This window comes from Phoca vitulina, unplaced genomic scaffold (genome assembly GCF_004348235.1).
Source record: "Phoca vitulina isolate PV1807 unplaced genomic scaffold, GSC_HSeal_1.0 scaffold9, whole genome shotgun sequence".
NCBI classification, from domain to species: Eukaryota; Metazoa; Chordata; class Mammalia; order Carnivora; family Phocidae; genus Phoca; species Phoca vitulina.
Genome location: NW_022589712.1, coordinates 29,774,914 through 29,795,180, shown reverse-complemented (window position 1 = coordinate 29,795,180; position 20,267 = coordinate 29,774,914). Strand labels below are relative to the sequence as shown.

The 20,267-nt window shown below is 40.4% G+C and overlaps 1 protein-coding gene across 1 annotated transcript in view; it reads right to left on the bottom strand.

The window, feature by feature from the left end:
• Window positions 1–19,749, bottom strand: part of SGK1 (serum/glucocorticoid regulated kinase 1) — a 108,991-nt gene extending 89,242 nt beyond the window's left edge. The window contains exon 1 of the mRNA XM_032407840.1: window positions 19,265–19,749. Coding sequence (XP_032263731.1) covers window positions 19,265–19,333 — 69 coding nt within the window. The 5' untranslated portion in view covers window positions 19,334–19,749. The remainder of the gene's footprint in view (window positions 1–19,264) is intronic.
• Window positions 19,750–20,267: the final 518 nt, after the last annotated feature.

The window sequence follows — 20,267 nt, the reverse complement described above, 5'->3', positions numbered from 1 at the left end:
ATCCCGGGACTCCAGGATCATGACCTGAGCCGAAGGCAGTCGCTTAACCAACTGAGCCACCCAGGGGCCCTTCTATACTTTTTATAATTTTCCTGGGTCTCTGTCTCATCATTAAGGAAGACCAAGTTAACACCAGAAAATGTTCATAAGCAGGAAACCACATTTTATTCCATCACTCATAAACCATCACTCAGAATAATCAGTGTCAGTTTAGTTATAGCAACAGATGTCAAAACACACATACTAACTACAAAGGCTCTTTATAATGTCAGTTTAATTTAAACCTTAACCTCCGATTTTTTCCACAGATACAGTGAGAAACCACAAGGATCCTCTGTCCTAATGCTCCTTCCATACACTGCAATAAAAGTTCTTGTTTTGGAAATAGAAAAGCCTTCTGAGTCAGTAGTCATAGCCCACTGTGATTGCCGCGGTCACAGCACATGTCCAGTACGGTAGCCTTCTTAGGGTCCAGGGGAAAATATGCCCCTGGGGGCATAAACAGATGTATAATTGAGTGAACATTCACTATACAGGAAGTGTATAGTTTAAAAGAGTGTTGTTCAATAGAAATAAAATGTAAGCCACATATGTAATTTTAAAATGCTCCACTGACCTCATAAAATCAAGTAAAAAAAAAGATGGAATTACTTAGAAATATAATTTATTTAACCCAATATATCCAAAATACTATTGTTTCAAAATGAAATCAATATACAATTATCAATGAGGTATATCATATTTTTTTTTCTTTTTGTACTAACTCTTTAAAGTCTGGTATGTACTTTACTCTCACAGCACATTTCACTTCAGAATAGTCACATTTCAGGTGCTCAATTGCCACACGTCGTAGCTGGTGGCTACTACGTCAGACTCTACAGGTCTAGTATTTGGAAGCACAAAGGCAGAAATGACGGTAGTACAAGCTTTATTTGGTTTAGGGAGAGAAGGAAATTTTTGGTGGAAAAGATGTCATTTGAAAAGGACACAACTCTTTAAGGAAGTCCGTGAGATCCCATTGAGGTTTTTTTTTTTTTGGTGCTACTGCCTTTTTTTTTTTTTTTTTTCCCACTTTACTCTCCAAAGTTATCCCCTACATTCAGGCCTCTGCTCCAGCCCCATGGTCTATATGCTATGTCTCATAAACTCCCCATTTCTTCCCATCTGGGTCTTTACGTAAGTAGAGCCTTGCCTGGAACTTCTCTGTTTTGGTTCATCATTATTTCTAGCACATAGCATAGTGTTCAATAGATAGTCCTCAGTAAGTACATTTGGATGAACAAATAAATAATTTCAGAGAACATTCAGGGAAGAAGAAGATGGGAAGGTAGGAAAGGTCCGACTGTTGCTGAAGGTTCTGTTGCTGAAGACCTTGGGCACTAGCTTACGGGTTTGTAATTAATTCTGTGAGCAAGCAAGTTCCTTGGATATTAAATGTTTGTCTGCAGCTCAGCCATATGTAGGAGGTTTTGGAGTGAGGAGAGACAGGCAGTGGAGAACCTTGTTAGGAACCTTCTGAAAGAGTCGCGATGAGAATCCATCGGGTCCTGTACTGTAGGAGAGTGGTGGGTGTGTGCATTAGTTACACATCGCACCAAGAGAGCAAATCATTTTGCAGAAATCGTACATTCTTAGAGGTGAAAAGAACTTTTGCCATTTTACAGATGGGGCAAGTGAGACTCAGATAAGTTAAATTACTTTTCTCTAATTAAACCTTAGAGTTCATCACTCTGCACAAATGGATTTTGTTATGAAAAGTAAGGGCAGGTAGAGATTGCATGTTTTAAGGGAAGGGATCATTTTACAAATATTAAATTAAGTAGTTACAGAAAAGTGGGGAAAAAAAGATGAAATGCATTGAAATGATGAAAGAAATGGTTTTAAAAAGTTTTCAACACCAGACAAAACTGACCTTATATGTGAAGCTGGTCAAAGATTCATTCAGTCAAGGATTCTGATTTAGCAAGTCACTTAAATATTTCCATTTTCTAAGCATGTTAGAAGTATTATCAATACATCTTCACAATGATCAAAATGTCAAAGTCTTCCCATCTGACAAAATGCAAAAAGACCTAAAGAAGGAAATTAAATGGAGTACCATGGCCAAAGCTTATCCTATGACTCATACGTTGTCTTCCAAATTAGATAACTTGTGTTTTTCTAGGCTGTGTTTTCAGCTGAACTTCATGTTTTCTTTTTTTTTTAAAGATTTTTATTTATTTATTTGACGGAGAGAGACACAGCCAGAGAGGGAACACAAGCAAGGGGAGTGGGAGAGGGAGAAGCAGGCTTTCCGCCGAGCAGGGAGCCCGATGCGGGGCTTGATCCCAGGACCCTGGGATTATGACCTGAGCCGAAGGCAGACGCTTAATGACTGAGACACCCAGGCGCCCCTGAATTTCATGTTTTCTGTCTGAATGTTTCAGAAGAAGGTGAGAAGGAGAGAATATTTTTAATTTTATAAGAATTAAGCTCTGGCGATTTATACTTTGGATCTAGACAATTTAAAAAGGCTTATAATTTGCCAGTTTCTAATAAGCTGTAAAAGTCTTTCTATTTCATTGGGAAAGATTCGTAAATTTCTCAAAATCTTAAATAGTTGCAACTAACTAAGATAGCTTATAAAGGAGTATTAGACTTAATATTTCATGAGGTTTTGCTGGTCATAGCGTCCCTAAATGGTGGAACCTTTAGGTTAGAGGCAAACAAAGACTTATGTTTATTTCCTGGTCAAACTACCATTAAAGAAAAGAACAATCAGCTAGGCTGTACGGTTGACATCATAAAGTCAAAACAGCCTTGATTGGGATAGAAGTTTCACTTTAAACCAGTCGTTTTTATAATGTAGAGATCATACTTTGATATCAAACCTTTAAACCTCAAAGATTTGGTAACATTTACTTTAATAAAACTTGCATTTTAACATGAAAAAAAACACCCAGAAGTCAGATCGCATACTATGAGGTTACAATTAGACTTGGAATCCACATGGATTGTTTTTTTGTGAGTTAAGAAAAGTAAATAATATAAAACCAAACTCAAGGAAGCATGGATATTAAGGTGATTTATCGAGACATTGGAGACATAAATCAGATGTAATTATCTGATTTTCAAAATCGAGTCATCTTTACCTCCTCAAATGGTCTCATGATTCTTTGATGATGCATGGCAGAGAAGCACTTATGTCAAACTGAAATGTGGACGAGGAAAGATAAATGGTTGGTCTGACTAACAGTTTGAGATGCCAATATTCCTCTTGAGGATTTCACTTATAGACTGCGGGTGGAGGGGGGGTGACTAAAAGGCACCCAGTTCTCGGGAATTTAGAGCACACATTTCAAAAGCTCTACTTTTTTATCCACTGGTAATCAAGAGGAAGGTTTAGGTCTTTCTGAATCTTCTTCCAAACTTGTGGTTGCACAAGGTAACTCAGGTCCTGAGCAAAAACAAGCAAGGAACCCTGTAGCAGTGAAGCCTATCGTCACCTCCTACCTCTCAGCCCTCCCTATCCCTCTTCTCATCTTTTTTTTCTTTAGCCATTCCCCATCTATTAAAGTGTGTTTTACTTTTTCTATTGTGAGAAAACATGCATGATGTTGTACATACATAATGTACTACATAATATACATAATAATACACATTTACCATTGTGATCATTAAGTGTGCAATTCAGTACATTCACATTGTTGTACAATCATCACCACCATCCGTATCTGGAACCTTTGCATCTTTCCAAACAGAAACTCTAATCCATTAAACAGTAACTCCTCATTCCCCTCTCCCTCTGCCCCAGCTCCTGGAAACCACCATTCTACTGTCCATCTCAATGAATTTGACTACTCAAGGTACCTTAGGTAAGTGGAATTAGGACCTTCTTTTGAGAGCTATGATGAGCCACTGAAATGCAGCATAGGCACATCATGTTCCAACTTGTGTTTTAGAAAACTTTTCTTGACTGCAGTTCTGTGGAGCAAGATTGGCAGCAGAAGGCCAGGTAGGAGGTGGTGGCAGTTCTCCAGGGAAGAATGAAGGTGACCTGAGCTAGGCAAATGGTAATGCAGACTGTCAGTAAGTACATGGAAGTGGGACCAAAAGCTATTTAGAGGGTAGAATGGACAAAAGTGGATTCCCTTCTACTCGTAGACCAAAGAATCTGAAGATGCTAGCATGACAACAAAAAGTTCATTGCAAGTTTCTGAAGTTCCTAGGGTAATAGACAGTGAGCATGGAATGTCCAGTGAAAACCCACAACAGTTGCCAGAGAAGTGACGTGATGTAAAGGAAGGAGAATCTCAAATGTTGTCAACTGACATGGGCCTTCTCATCTGTGTGACCGTGGAAAGTTACTTAACCTTTCTGATGCTCAGTATCCATTTTGGTGAATCAAGGCTAAGGATACCTGCACTCCTGAGTTGTGAGACACAAGGGAGAAAAAACATCATTGAATGTGTTCCAAATTAAGTGCTATGAAAATGCTACTTGTGAGAGCATATTATAAACAATCAATAAAAGGTAACTGGTACTCTAAGTTAGTATTTATGGAGAGCTGAAGAAAGAAATCTGGGCAATTTACAGTAGCTGGGTAAGCTCCACGGATCACATGGAACTACAGCTAGCTAGAGAAAATATGTAGAATTTAGCAAAGTGTGGGTTAAGGATGAGGAGTGAGCAAAGAAGGAACTATCAGGTAAAAGAACAGTAAAAAGGACGAGATGGAGACCCAGTTCATTCCTGAGCTACTAGTGGTGGAGAGTTATGCCAAGGAGCGTAGGGGATAAGGTAAAATATGCTGGATGTATCCAGAATAGGGAGGGCTTTCAAAACTATCCAAAGTGGTCAGTTGACATACAGTAAAATTCATAAAAATTATGGTCCCTAACATTATTATTATGCCCTGGGTTAGTAAACCACTAAAAAAAAAAAAAAGATTCCCAGTCTGGAAGAAGATTCCCAATCTGGAAATACTCAATGTTTGAATATGTCTGTTTGTTCTAGTTTCAAAGAAAGAATTAGGCCATTTCCTTCTGACAGGGTTTTGGGGCCTCTGGTAATTATCCTAATCTCTGTGACTTTTTTGCCCTGAGATAGGTGGGGATGAATAATGTAATTTAAACTAAAGCATTTTAGCATCTGCTTTTTCAAGAGAGCCCCAAATACCATAATTCTTCCCAAAATAAAATGCTTCAATAAAAAAAAAAGAATGTAAATCAAGAAGAGGAGAAAAAACTCAAAATAGTAGATATCTGAGAGTAGAAGAATGTATTGCCACAAAGAAGGAACTTGGTTTCTAATGTCCAGTTTGCCACTTCTCTATATGATTCTGGGGAGGTTCTTTCTTCTTTTACTGCCTTGTTTCCTCAGGAAAACTTACTACTATGGGAAAGCTGTTAATCTGTCTAAAAGTGCTGTGATTTCTTCATGGGAAAGCTAAGGAGGAGAAAGGCAGGGAAGAGTAGATGTGGAGAAAAGAGTAAAGAAGCTTTATTAAAGAGTCCAAAAAATGGCCATGGCTTGCACCAAGGCTGTGAAGATAAAACGAGGGGAATTTAAAAAAAAAAAATCTATTTTAGAAGTAAACTCAACAGGATGTGTTGATGAATTACATTGACGTTGGAAGAAATGAAGGATGAATAATAATTGCTAGGCTTCTGGCTCTAGCAGATTAATGGAGGGTAGTTTCGTTTACTTAAGATGGGGAAAATAGGGAAAGGAATCAAATTAGGTGGGAAGGAAAATCAAGAGTTCAGTTTTGGATAGGATTAGTTTAAGGTGTCCATGAGACATTTCAAGGGGAACATCAAGTAGACAATTGGGAATAGAGATCTGACATTCAACAAACTGATAAACTTAAGAAAGATACAGATTGCATTTAAAGCCTGGGAATGAATGAACTTGGGTGTTGCTGGGGAGAGGGAGCTAAAGGAGAGAATGTATAGGAAAGTGAGAAAGATGGAGAACCAGAATGAGAGGGTAAAGAAAGAAAAAGATGGTAAAGGGGAGAGAGGTCAGTGAGCCATGGATGGAGACTGAGCCACTCCCACATTAGAAGTAGGATAGAGGGGCACCTGGGTGGCTCAGTCGGTTAAGCATCTGCCTTCAGCTCAGGTCATGATCCCAGGGTCCTGGGATCGAGCCCCACGTTGGGCTTCCTGCTCAGTGGGGAGTCTGCTTCTCCCTCCCCCCTCCACTCCTGCTCTCTCTTGCTATCTCTGTCTCTCTCTCTCAAATAAATAAATAAATAAAATCTTAAAAAAAGAAAAAAAGAAGTGGGATAGAGCAGGAGGATGCTGGAAGGAAATGAAGAAATAGCCCAGAGGTAAGAGGAGAACCTGGACAGTGCTGAAGCACAGAAGCCACAACTGAGTCTTCATGGAGGGAGTGGTCCCCAGGGAGGCATGCCGAGAAAGGGAAAGTTAAGATAAAGATGGCTAAGTGTCCATAGGACAAAGTAAACACAAATGAAAGAGCTAGATCTTAGAGTTAAGCAAAACAGATGGATGGAATGCCCTGCAATACAAGTTTTTGAGTCTTTAATAAGAAATAGTTTCATGAAAGTAGAGCAATAAAAGGATTTTAAAGAGTATTTCAGAGTGTTCATGAGTTACATGGTTGTGCTTTTGAATATGCAAATGAATTCCAAGTCTTGACTTTGTAGAGCAAGGCAAATTAGAAAACAAGACTTGGCATTACATTCAGATAGAATCTCATCAATCATGTGTTGGACATAAGGGTTTGGGTATCTGTTTCTCTGTCAGTGCCTTGTGCTCATGGAACCAAAAAAAGTAGAGTAATTTGGCATCATTTGATTTAATGAGATCCTATACAAATGAAGTACTATTCTGGCAATGCAGCCAGCCCACTGCAGTTGCTCTAGGGATAAGTATCTACAGAAGAGAAATTAATTATGTTCACTAGTTCCTAAGCCTCTGGAAACTGCTACATAACTCAGTAAAAGTGTAAACCTGCTGACCATGAAAAAGTCTTTTGAGAAATGACCTTTAAACAATAAAATCCAAAAGCAAAGATTTTTAATAGCAGCATGTCTCTAACTGGACTCATGAGTAAAATCACAACTTATACCATAACAAAAAGTGTAGAACGGTAGGCTAAAAAGACAAACCAGAATTTAAAGTCGTCTTGATAATATCTTACATTTTGGGGTGCTAAATATGTCCCAGACATGAGGGCTAAAAGCTTTACATGCATTCTGTTATTTAATCCTCTCAACGGTTCTATGAGTTATGTGTTGTTATTAAATCCATTTTATAGATAAGCCATTACACATGGAACATTAAATAGCTTGCCCAATGTTACAAAGCCTGTAAGTAATGTAGGTAAGAGTCCACCTGGGTTTGTCTGATCCCATATGAGGAGTCCTTAATATCTCTCTTCTATGAGGGTTTGGGAGTTTCTAGTTTTTTATCGTAACTGAAAATGTTTTGATTATAAAAGCTTATAGATTAATTCAGTACAGCTGGATACAGTTTGGAAAATTATGCTATGTTTTAGTGGAACAAATAGAAACATCCAATAATTTCACTTTGCACTCACTCTTCTTATTGAGAGGTGGAGTTTATTCCTTCCCTTGAATGTGAGTTGGCTCTCTGACTCTTTTGATGAGTCAAACGCAGTGAAAACAACACTATAACCTCCAAAGCAGAGCCCTACGAGATGGGCAGCTTCCCCCACTCTCATGAAGCACTTCGTCTTGGAAGCCAGCAGACTTCTACGTCCAACTACCTTATGACCATGATGGAAGGAGCCCAAGCTACATGGAGAAAGAAAGAGGCCAAAAGAGGAGCAATGAAGCTCCAGATATGAGAGTGAAGCTTTCTGGGACTTTCTGGTCCAGTCTAGCCACCTGCTAAACACAGCCAAGGAATGACCCAGCCAATGACATGGAGCAGGACCATCCTAAGGAGTCAACCTGAGTTCCTAATTTATAGGATCCTGAGAAAAACAAATTGATTGTTTTGATCATTAAGTTTGGGTTATCTTGTAATGCAACAGTAGATAACATAAATTTAGTACGTATTTTCAAGAAGAAAAGCTAATAGAGAAGAACTTCATACTTTAGAACTAGATTTCTTCTGTTTGCTGTTTTATCACCATAGCAATGCATTAGTATAATATGCTATCTTACTTTTGAAAACATCTGAGGCAGTTTACAACGAGATACACAAAACAAGAGAGTTAAAATAAAAATACAAGATTAAAACCAAACTTAGCAACTGAAGTTATTTCTACAGATTTGTCTAATTTGTTCACTGAAATTTACCTTTAAATTTAGCTTTGAGTTTCCTGGCAACTGAGGCAAACCTGTGGGATTATATCATGCTAAATGTGATTTGTTTCAGAAAAGAAAAATCTTTAACCTACAGCTAAATTATAAGAGCAATTTATTATGTGGATCCCCTCACAGGGAACAGTAAAAGATAGAAGAGACAATGACTTCAAAAGCAATGCCATTTGGAATATAAATGTGTCTCAGACTTAAAATCTTCGCATCTGCCTCTGTTTAAAACAAATAAAATTTTAAAAAAGCAATAAAATTGAAAGGACTTTTGTGTTTTTAGTGTTAACTCCTCTCCTCTCCCCCTTAGATTAGCATTTCATAATTTCCTTTTTGTTTCAATAAGGGTTTATTGATAACACTCCAGGAGCCAAGCTCTGAGGACATCATTGTAAGCAAGAGAGAGCACAAGCCCCAGCCCCAGCCCCAAAGAGATCATAGTCTAGGAGGATATTAATTAATGTTAAGGACATTTATTAAAAAGCTATAATAATATGTGATTACAGATTGACAGGTGTCATAAAAAAAAGTACAGGAAGCTACAAAGAGTATATAACAGGGATATGATATCAGAGTTCCTGGGGTTAGGGTAGGATGGCAATAGGAAGGAAAATATACATTCTTATATTTGCATTTCTATCATAATGCCTGACACACGCAAGTGCTAAATTAATATTGGTTGTTAATGATAAGAAACCTACACACACCCTGAAGTGTGAGTTTCAACACTAAATGTGAACCTGTTATTTAGAAGATAATGACTTTAGGAAGGAAGGCATTGTTAGAAATGTTCATTGCTCTGATTTTTGGAAAAGAATAAAATGTATAACACAAGAGCTAATTGTCAAGATGTGGAGGGGCGCCTGGGTGGCTCAGTCGTTAAGCATCTGCCTTCGGCTCAGGTCATGATCCCAGGGTCCTGGGATCGAGCCCCGCATTGGGCTCCCTGCTCGGCAGGAAGCCTGCTTCTCCCTCTCCCTCTCCCCACTGCTTGTGTTCCCTCTCTCGCTGTGTCTCTCTCTGTCAAATAAATAAATAAAATCTTAAAAAAAAAAAAGATATGGGATGAAAAAATAATTACACATTCTGGAATTCTATCTGATTGAGATTAAGTCTGAAGAGTTACTCTCAAATGCCTGATTTAAAGCATTCATTTCATGCTAGAAGACTAATTATTAGCAATGGTTTCACCATCTTATTACTGGCAACGTGAGAAGGTGTGGGCCCTTTTATGGAAAAGTTGACTAATGGACAAATAAATTAGATATGACTGCTTTGCCAAAGCTGATAACTAAGGCCCTGTATACAATAACTGCCAGGTCCTAGTTCTTATGTAACACTTAATCTTTGAGGTCAAGTAGTGGAAAGAGAAAGCAGTTATATTGATATTCTTTGGAGAAATTCATTTACACATGGTTATTATTTAGTTGTAAGCTCTTAAATGCTATATTAGACATTCCATCAGCCATCTAGCTCCTCAAGGCTTATTACATAAAAACTTAGCAGCAATATTTTTCCAGTTAGAACTCTCTTCCCACTTCTACCACATTACCATCTTTAAAACAATTAAGATATTTTTGGCTGCCAAACCTCTGTCTCACCTGATATTCTCCAGTGTTAATAGATTTTCTGCAAGATTTTGTTTCCCAGAACTTACTCATAATTTTAATAAAGCAAAAATTTCTACTTTAGAACCCATTCTATTGGGGATGTTCCATTGCAGATGTAAATGAGGTTTCAATGGTAAGGAAAAACTTCTGTTATAAGTTGTATTATGCCTCCCCCCCATTTGTATATTAAAGTCCTAACCCCAGAAACTCAGAATGTATTTGGAGATAGGATCTTTATAGAGGTAATCAAGTTAAAAGGAGGTGGGTGCTAATGAGGTGTGACTGGTGTCCTTATCAAGGTCCTTATAAGAAGGGGAAATTTGGACTGATACATACAGAAGGAAGAGGATATAAGGATACAGGGAAAAGGGGCGCCTGGGTGGCGTAGTCCATTAAGCATCCAACTCCTGGTTTCGGCTAGGGTCATGATCTCAGGATCCTGGGATCCAGCCCTGTGTTGGGCTCCACACTCAGTGGGGAGTCTGCTTGAAATTCTCTCTCCTTTTTCTTCTCCCTCTGCTCCTCCCCACACTCGCTCCTGCTCTTTCTCTCTCTAAAATAAATAAATAAATCTTAAGAGGAAAAAAAAAAAAGATGCAGGGAGAAGAAAGATGGCCATCTACAAGCCAAGGAGAGAGGCCAGGGACCTAACCTCCCTGCTTCAGAAGGAACCAACCCTACTGACACCTTGATCTCGATTTTCAGCCTCCAGAGCTGTGAGGCAATCAATTTCTGTGGCTTAAGCCATCCAGTTTGTCATTTTGTTATGGCAGCCTTAAAAAACTGGCACAACCCTTATTTCCCTGTGAAAATCAAAGATAGTTTTTAGATACTTTCTTACTTCTCACCTAAAAATGGATTAGAGATTCTGTAACTTCCCTCCGTGAACGCAGTGTCATCAATGTCTTTGATATCTCTTAACTCCTTAAGCTTTATTATTCCATTAAACATAGTCTTTGGTAAATCATTAATATTTCCACTCACCTGTTCTTTTACATCATAGTACAATTGATGTAAAAGACATGAGTATTCCTACATCAAACCCTCTAACTTGTTACAAATTTTTTTTAATTATTAACATCTAGTATTATAAAAATGCCAAACTAATCATCAAAATAGAACCCAGGTTAGAGGTTATTGCTCAAATCTAGTCTCTGCCAAGCCTAACTAAACAAAAATGCATTGCATTACCTGCTTTAGAGTACATTTATTCATTAAGGCATAAGTTTCTAAGTCTTTCACACTTTTATATGTTGGCATGCAAACAGCACTACTTAGAAGCAGTGGAAATCATGCCAAGATTTTCTTTAATTCTTACCTCCTCTCTTTATCAATACCCTCTCTATTTAATCAGGTAATTATATTACAATTACACATGACACCTCCTCCCCAAGCCCCTTGATTAAATTATCTTTATTGATTCATTAAACATATCTTGTTGACTGTCTACTATGTACCAGATACTCTGAGCTGTGAACAAGATAAACATGATCTCTGCCCTCAGGGAGTTTATATTCCAGGTTTAGAGAAACTCTATGAGACTAGAGAGTTCATTTTCACTGTATTTATTTTTAGACCACCTCTTCACCATTGTGCTACTTAGCCTTACCTCAATCTTTTTAACCACCCTAAAAGCTATATACTCATAGTTTTCTGTCTCGTAAAACTTTTTCTGTGATATAACCCAAATTAGTACTGGTCCAGAAAGATTCAGGATTCAAAGGAAATTTGATCACTTTTCAGCAAGATCATTGGAAAAGATTATAGTTGTGACTAATAAACACTGAAAATATATATTATTATTTATTTTTAATTCTCAAACTATTAACTTTAATTTTTTTCCTCAGTATATTTTAATGTTGGTCCCACATGGACTTGAACCTTAAAATGTTTTAACTATTTAGGGACACATTTTGCCTCGCTATTTCTAGAAATTAAAATCTTGATCTGTGGTGATCTTTCATCCTGGCTGAGCTCACTGTAACAGACTCGGAAATGGAAAGATATTCCTGTAGCCATGTTGGGTTAGAGGAACGAGAGTTCTTGGTTTTCTATGGGATGTGAATCCAGGAATATTTCACATTAGGCTTTTGTCTCTTTTACTTTGATGTGAACTTACCCTTTAGAGATGAGAGAGAGGGTGCAAGGAAAGAAGAAGAAGGAGGAGGAGAAGGAGAAGGAGAGGAGAAGGAGGAAGGGGAGGAGGAGGAGGGGTGAAGGGAAAGGGAAGGGAGGGAGGGGAAGGGGGAGGAGGAGTGGGTGGAAGGGGAAAGAGAGAAGAAGAGGAGAAGACCACATGGTCAATTGTTTCCCCAAGCAAATGGCATTTTGGGTGAATGCCCTGACCTAGGAAGGGAAAATAGATCAAGGTGACCCCAATGCTATAAAAATAGCTAAGTGGACTCTTCCAGAAAAATATCACAGCAGGCTCTGTAAAGCAATTAGAGTAATATTTTGGCATCTTGCACTACCAAGGGGAAGATTCTCCTACCGCCCTAGTTACAGCCTTGATTTTCATTTTCCTTTGTTGTAAATACTTAGGAAATCATTTTAGAAGGCTGCAAAGCAATAGGATGAGAGTAAACAAACTATAACAAATGCTGGAGCAGCTGCAGGAGGAAGCCAGAGAGCACCTAACGTGCCTGCTCTGCTTTTCCTATTGTCCTCCCCCCACCTCACTCTCCTCTTCCACCCACACAGAATTGTGTAAAATGTGCCACCTAACTCTACAGTCTGCCAGGGAAATCTGGCCACTTGCTGGCGGGCCGGCCCTTAGACCAAGGACCAGGGTACATCCCTGCAACCGCCTTCTCGTTGCTGGGCCAGGAGGAGGTCCTGAGAAGGGCCGGGGCAGTCTGCCCAGCAGGAAGGACGTGGATCTCCAGGGAGGCTGTGCATATCCCTTCAGTTAAAGCTCTTTGGGGAAACCGCTTGCCCTGTGAACTTAATTTTCGTAAACCCCATGGAAATAATAAAGGTCCTTATTGCGGTGTTGGTGAGAAGTCAGTGAGTCCACACTCAGATGAGCTGACAAGCTGGGATCTGAGGCTCTAGTCAGTCAGCGGGCAGGTGAAGGCATCTCCCTGGTAAGTCAGGAGTCTTCTCCTTATCTGCCAATGTTAAGGATGCTGGTATTTACTATTTAACTTTTTGGACTTACTGCTGAAACTTGAAATGGGTGTGCATTAAAAAAAAAAAAAAATGGCACTTTAAAAATCTGCCTCCACAGTATTTCTTCCAGTGAACTATCTTTAGCTTGACCTAAATTACTAATTAAATTTTTCTACGCATCCAATTCTCCTCCAGTTCTTCCCTTTATGTTTTTATAATCAGACCTCTTCAGATGGGGACATGCGTTTCAATGGCTGCCCACCCCCATTTTAGTTTTGCTTATCTTGCGAAGCATTTGCAGATCATCAAATATGGGTGAGCTCAGAATATTTCTTACTCCAGTGTTATATATGGCACCAGCACGTTAGCACTAATTCTTCAAAAAACGAAACTTTCAAGGAACTCTGCTACACTTTCCACTCAAAATATTTCCCAAGCACTGTAGCAGAGTGAAAGCCTAACTAGCATAGGGCTTTCTCGAGGACGGCCAGGGTGCCAAAACATGGACTCCATGAGAATGGCACCTGTCCCGCATTCTGCAGCAGTGCAGACTCACTCCCCGGCACAGCCACGCCCAGCAAGTCCAACCTGCCCCTGCTCCAGGCCAACCCCCCAGGGACCTAGTGGTCAAAGTGGAAAAAACAACTTGAGTTCCAGTTCTTCTTCACACTCAGTGGCTCTTAAAACCACATGGAAAAATGAGGAGAAATGATAACTGGAAAGATGTTTTTTTAAAATTCTAGGTGGGAGAATACATAACGCAAATACTATATAATATTAAAGTCAGATTTATATTAGTGTACAATAAAAGGGATTAGTCAATCTTACTACATCTGTCTCGATTGACCCAACAGGAAAAGCATTACAGAAAAGAGGTTGTGGACTGGACACTGCAGCAGCAAACAAGATGAGGTCCAGTTTCCCTGGGGACCTGCCAGCTATTAAGCATAGGGACAACTTGTCCTTGCACCCAACTTAAGTTATTTTTCAAAGTCTTCATTTATTTATAATCCATATCCAAACAGAGAGGAGATTAAAATGCATTAGACTTTTAAGTCATTAATCTGTTTCAAGAAAGAAAAACGAGGAGGAAAAGGACAAGACAATGACTTAGGGACAAGTTAACAGAAGGATTCATTCATTCATTTGGTATATACTTTCATTTAACAAATTTGGTTTGACAAGTAAGGGATATAGGGAACAAGGTCATGGGTTCTCTGTCCTTAAGGACCTTCCTGCCCTGTGAGAGCTACAGGTGAGTCAACAGTCCCGATGTCCCTGTGCTGGGTGAGCAGGACCACGTGCTAAGCTGCTGGAGCACACACAAGAGGGACTCAAACAACTCAGATTTTAGCTGCCTCTGAAGAAAGCACAGTAGAAGCCAATAGAGTCTCCACTATGGTTCCAGGAAGTATGATCAAATATATCTCGGAGACCTCAGATTTGTCGGAAAGCATTCCTCCTACCCTTGGAAGTCACTTGGAAAATGTTAAGTCTCCATAGCTGTGGCCAAAAGCTCCCCACAAAATCCTCTCTGGATCATCCTCACAGTAGTTTCCAATGGGGAGAGCCAACCCAGAAGCAGTGTTAGCATCATGGCACCACACTCCAGAGATGCCAATGGAAAGATTGGTGGGACTAGAGCTGACCTCCTGAGTTTGAATTCTGCTACCCCTCTTAATAGCACTATGACCTTGAACCAGGTACTTAACCTCTTCGAAGCTCCGTGTCCTTGGCTGTCAGATGGGCATAATCGAGTGATTCTGAGTATTACACTAGTAACAGTGCCTGACTCTTAGTAAAAGCTCAATAAATGTTAGCCCTCTGGGAAGACGTGGAGTGTTTCACATAGGAAGAGGATCTTTGTTATCATTCCAATTCAATGCTTTAAGTAGACATAATAGAACAGTAAAGGGAAATGCATGTAAAGGAATGTTGTTAATGGAACAGTGGTGGAGAACAACCACTTCAGAGGAGCTAAATTTCCCCCCTCAGCCCTGCCAGGGTAAACATCATTACCAGGCTGAAAGCCTTTGCTTTGTTCCCTGACATTTTTAGAGAAAGGAGGAAGCTAGGGCAGTCATACCTCTTCACTTCTCCTCTGACCATGCTGGACTGGTTAACGCCAACAGGCCCAGGGTGAACAGTGCTTAAGGCTATGGACTCTGGAGCCAAGCACTTTGATCCAAACCCTGATTCTGCTGCTAACTGGCCGTGTGCCCTAAGACTACTTCCTCCACCTCCGTACCCCTCAGTTTCTTCATCTGTGAAATTGGGATAACAATAGTATCTACCTTGGGATTTTTGTGAGAATTTACATATGTAAGCATAGTTAAGCCTCTGAGAACAGTGCCCAGCAAAGTTGGTGTTGTATAAGTGACAGTGATTATAAAATCTGTTATTATTAAAGAACAATACAATATAAGGAATTGTTCAAATGTACAAAATCATGAAATACTGAGTCAAGACCAAAGTGTCTTGTCAAAGTTGGTGGTCACTAGGCAGTTAATTCTATGAAGATAAAAGCTGGATTTTGTTCCTACTCTCTTTGTTAAGAAAACGAATAGACAAGGCATGAAGCCTGAACTAGTTAGAGGGTATGATGAGGAGGAAAGCACACTAGATTTGGAAGTGAAAACCCTACATGTGAGCAGCGCTTAGCCCCATTCTAATCTGAGCAGGTGTCTTGACCTTCCTGATACTGTCTCCTCATCATTAAAAACAGGGAGGTCAATGAGAGCGTTTCTAAGGTTCACTCCAAATCCAAAATTCTATGTTGCTAGGTAGCCTTTGAAATTTTACAGAAGACAATATAATTATGGCTATTGAAGTCTTTTTTATGTACCTAGCATTATCAAGTTGAAGACAATGCCATTCGTTTGTGTTTTCTGAGTCATAATGCAAGAATCTGAACTATGAACAGATCTTTAAATCCATGAAAATGGATTATCTTTAGCACAATTGATAACTTTTAAACCTCTCCGATTGTGAGAATAAAACTGATAAGGACATCTTTCCATCCATTTTAAGTGAATTTTCACAGACTCTGAGAATAAAACATAATCCAAAGGCATCTAATGCTAATTTATCATTAACACAGAGAGATTGAAAGTAGAACTCTTGTGGAGTTTAGCTTAGCAATTCTCAACTAAATGAAATTAAGCTGATTTAGTTGAGCCTTTGAGACATGAGAGTGGAACGCATAAGTCCAAAGGATTTGGGGGAATAGCACCAAGACTGCCTGTCTTCAGACTGTGGGCTGGAAACGAGCTTTGAGAGGTCTGTCTGCTGAGGATCAGCTGCCTTCGTAGGTTTGATACATTGGGTAGAGACACAAGGATTTCACTTGGAAAAAATAAAAAGATTCTGTGGTGGAAAATAAAAAGAAAAAAAATAGGTGGGAGGATGATTTGAAATCAAAAGTCTGGACTAAGAACACAGGCTATGGGTTAAACAAAGTTTAAATTTTAGCTCTGCTACTTTTTAGCTACGTGACCTTGGGCTGGTTGTTTAATCTCCCTGAGCCACACTTTGCACATTTAATAATTTCTCTTACTTCATAGGGTTTCTGTGAGGATTAAATGAGATCATACATGTAAAGTATTTGGCCCTCAACCTCTAGAACATAGGAAGCGCTCCATAAATGGTGGCTATACTTACTCTCCTAAATGAACGGCGGGGCAGGTCATCAATATTCCCCTCTGGTGAGCTGCTCGGTGCTCCCTTTGGAATGCCTCAGAGTTGTCAGAAGCACTCTTCAAGCCTTCTGCAATCACAGTTTGGGTCCAAACCTCAGTCTTTCTCATGAGCCCTAAAATACCTATGGGTTTTTTTTTCCCCCAAGATCTATTCATGGTTTTATGTGGGCACTGGACAAAGGCTCACTTTGTAAGACTGTCCATCTAGGTTAAAAATAAATATGCAGAAATGTGTGGAACTTCAACAATAGAATATAAGGAAAATAGATTATTCTTAGCTGAAAACAAAGACATTCTAGTAACTGAATGTGTATGTAAATACATAAAAAAAGGCTGGAAATTATGAACACCAACATGGTAGCAACGGTTACGTCTGGGGAAGATTGAGGAAGAGGTGGGATTTACCTTGGCATTGTCTTAATGTTTTACACATTTATTTGCATGTTGGTTGTATAATTAAAAAGTAAACAAACAAACAAACAAAAAACCCAAAACCAAACAAACAAAAGAGCAAAGCCCAAAGCAAAAGTCATGGTACAAAATGAAATGAACTTTTGGAACAGAGAACTTGTATACCAGTAGACAAGAATCAAGGAATTTATCTTTGGGTCTGTCCATGACTTACAAAGTCAAATTCTGCTGATTTTGCTGTCCTTGAGGAGTAAGGAGACCAGTAGAGGGATTTCTGATTCTATCTCCAGCACCTGATAAACCCAGATTAAAAGGCAGTTGAAGCTGCCAGCCAGAAAATCTTGGTACAGACCTCTTTCTCTCTGCCAAATAGATAAAACCCTGGCTAGTTCTTTGCAAAATTCAAGGTCAACAGAGGTGCCAACTGAAGATGATGGGTAAATTATGCTTTTAAGCAGAAAGAAACCAGATGGTAAATTATATATCTGTTAGTACATTTTGATAGTAAAGAAAATAGGTGACAACTTAAAAAAAAATTCTACTTGACAGCTACTTGGTTGATAAATGCCTAACTGAGGAGTTTTAAAATATCACCCTCGTTCCCCTCCCACCAATACCACTAAACAAATTCATTAATTCAAAGAGAGTAAAGAGTTTAAGCACTGAATTATGGGCTATGAAATTTTTTTTTTTATTATTAGCAACACATTTGTTTCCTGCTGGAGATTAGTTTTCACAAAGGGCCCATTCCTTGGAAAGAAACATTTTGGCTACAGGGAAAACCAAGAAACACTGCAGAGCTCTGAGAAGTTGCACTGACTTGCTTTGGTTCAGCCTGCAGTCCCCACTTGTGAGGGATCTCCAGGAGCAGCATGAAGGACAGGGTGGTTTTGCCTTGGTTTTAATGCAGATGTTTTGGCCCATGGACTTGAGGGACCGTTGTGCTTTATTGATGAGATGAGACAGTCAAAGGGAGCCTATGCCTGCCCTCTAGCTGGGCCTGACTTACTGCTTCCAGAGCTGCCTTTCCAGCTTGCCCATTTGGTGCAGGGTGGTGGTCTGGTCCAGTGTGTAATTCATTGTGTTCCGCTGATGGGTTAAGTGAAGGGCTGTGCGTCAGGCACAGCACAGAAAGGACCTGAATGAAGGGCGGGAAGAATGAATGGAGAGAGCCATTTTGATGGCATTGCCCTAGGGGATTAAATAGGACAGGGCATCTGGGGGCTGAAGGAAGGTTCTGTTGCTTAGGAAACTCTCCATAAGAGTGTCAGTCATCAGTCCCTTAACCATCATACATTTCTTACCTCCCACTTGTGTATAAATCTGCAGGTTTATGCAGACCACCAGCGTGACCATTACAACGCATTCGGTTTATGGTGAAACACACAAAAAAAGACGTTTCCCTTTTTTTTGCTCATTTATAAGCAAAGTGATGTTAACACCCTGAATGGAAGAACAAGGAATTGAAGGAATGAATATATACAGCAGCATAACCCCATCTTGTCACTTGGATTCAGACTATCCGCTGTTCTCTCGAAAAGAAAGGCAGTCATACCAAGCAACATTGAGGCAACTTGAAACAGAGAATTTAAAATGCTGGATTCCATCATTTCTGCAAAAGGTCATTCTAGTCCTTTGCTATTTTTACCATAGACAGAGACTCCGCATGTTATTGGCTGAATGGATTTGGGAAGACGAAGCTGTGGCTTCTAATGAAGATGGCAATAAGGCACTTGAGACAGAGTCAATGGAAGGTGTGGGAAAAGTTGAACCCTTCAAAGATAAGAGAGAGGAGAGCTACTGAATTAGTCCCTGACTAAATTACTAGCCATAACTGTACCCCGGGCCAATTCTCTGACACTGCCTGTCATCTTGTGGCTTTGAGAAATTCCCATTCCAGGCTCAAACCCTCTCTAAGGCAGCCCAGCCCACCCCCATCCTCGGAAAGCAACTGTTCCAAGGCGCCCCCACCCACAAATTTGCATCAAGACAGGTATAATTCCCAGCTGGACCAGGGCTTCCAGAAGCTCGCCTTTCCTTCGGGGTTCTGCAAGACAACCTTAGGCTTACCCCAGGCCAGCAATCAAAAGCATTTCAGAGAAGAGCAGAAAACAAAAGAAACAAACAAAACCTGTCCTTACCCGCTTCTTAAAAAATTGGAAGGCTGAGCATTTCTTGACTGGGAATCCATTCATGTCTTTGTTTACCATTTTCCACGGTAGGGAGTTCACAGTTATAGATCCAGGGTGGCACCGCCTGGTGAGCGCAGCGGGTCCCCGGCTGCCCTCCCGGACACAGCGAAGACGGAGCGGGATGGAGAACCTAGCGGGGCTCCGGGCTTCACTCACACATGCTGCAGCAACCTCTCCCCACTCTCAGTTGCCACGGCCAGTGGCTTTGCTCTTCCCATCGCTGCTCCGAAACGCGGGCATCGGCGCGGCCGGCCCCGCAGGCTGCGGCGGATCCCGGGGAGATGCTCTGCGGCTGGCGAGCCGGAGAGGGGCACCCCCTGCGCGCCCCCAGCTACCTGGCGGCTCTGCGGCGGGCGCGCGGGGCCCGCCGCCCGGCTCCAGGTGATGCGCGGCTGGAGGCTGCTCCGGAGGAGAGCTGTTTTTGATCGTGCAAGTTCCAGTGGGAGCTGTAGTTAAGCAGCTGAGAGGAGTAAGAAAGAGCAGAAGCCGAGGGAGGGAGGGAGGGAGGGAGAGCAGCGCCAGAGAGGCAGAGGGAGAGAGAAAGCGCTGCTGGAGACGCAGCGATTCAGGAATATCTGAGCAGCCCGCGGAGGGAAGGCACCGGCTCAGGACGCACTGAAAAGCAGTTGACAACCCCTTGGGAGGGCTACTTTAATAGCGTGTTTCTTTTCTTTTTGTTGTTAGGACCATTTAAATCGGTTTCCTATGAAATGCAGACCGTTTTTGTTTTATGCTCATTGGCATTCTTTTGATACGTATTCCTGAATATAGTAAGTCTCTCAATGGAAATTTAATCAAATTCATTCCCGATCTGTCCAAATGGGGAGAAAAATGAAATAAGGTGCAAGCGTAGGTAGAACAATGGAGGCTCTCATACTAACTATATAGAACCTCTTCTAGTGTCCTCTCCCCACTTGTCATCATAGAGTGGGCAACAGTGAAAGTAATTGCC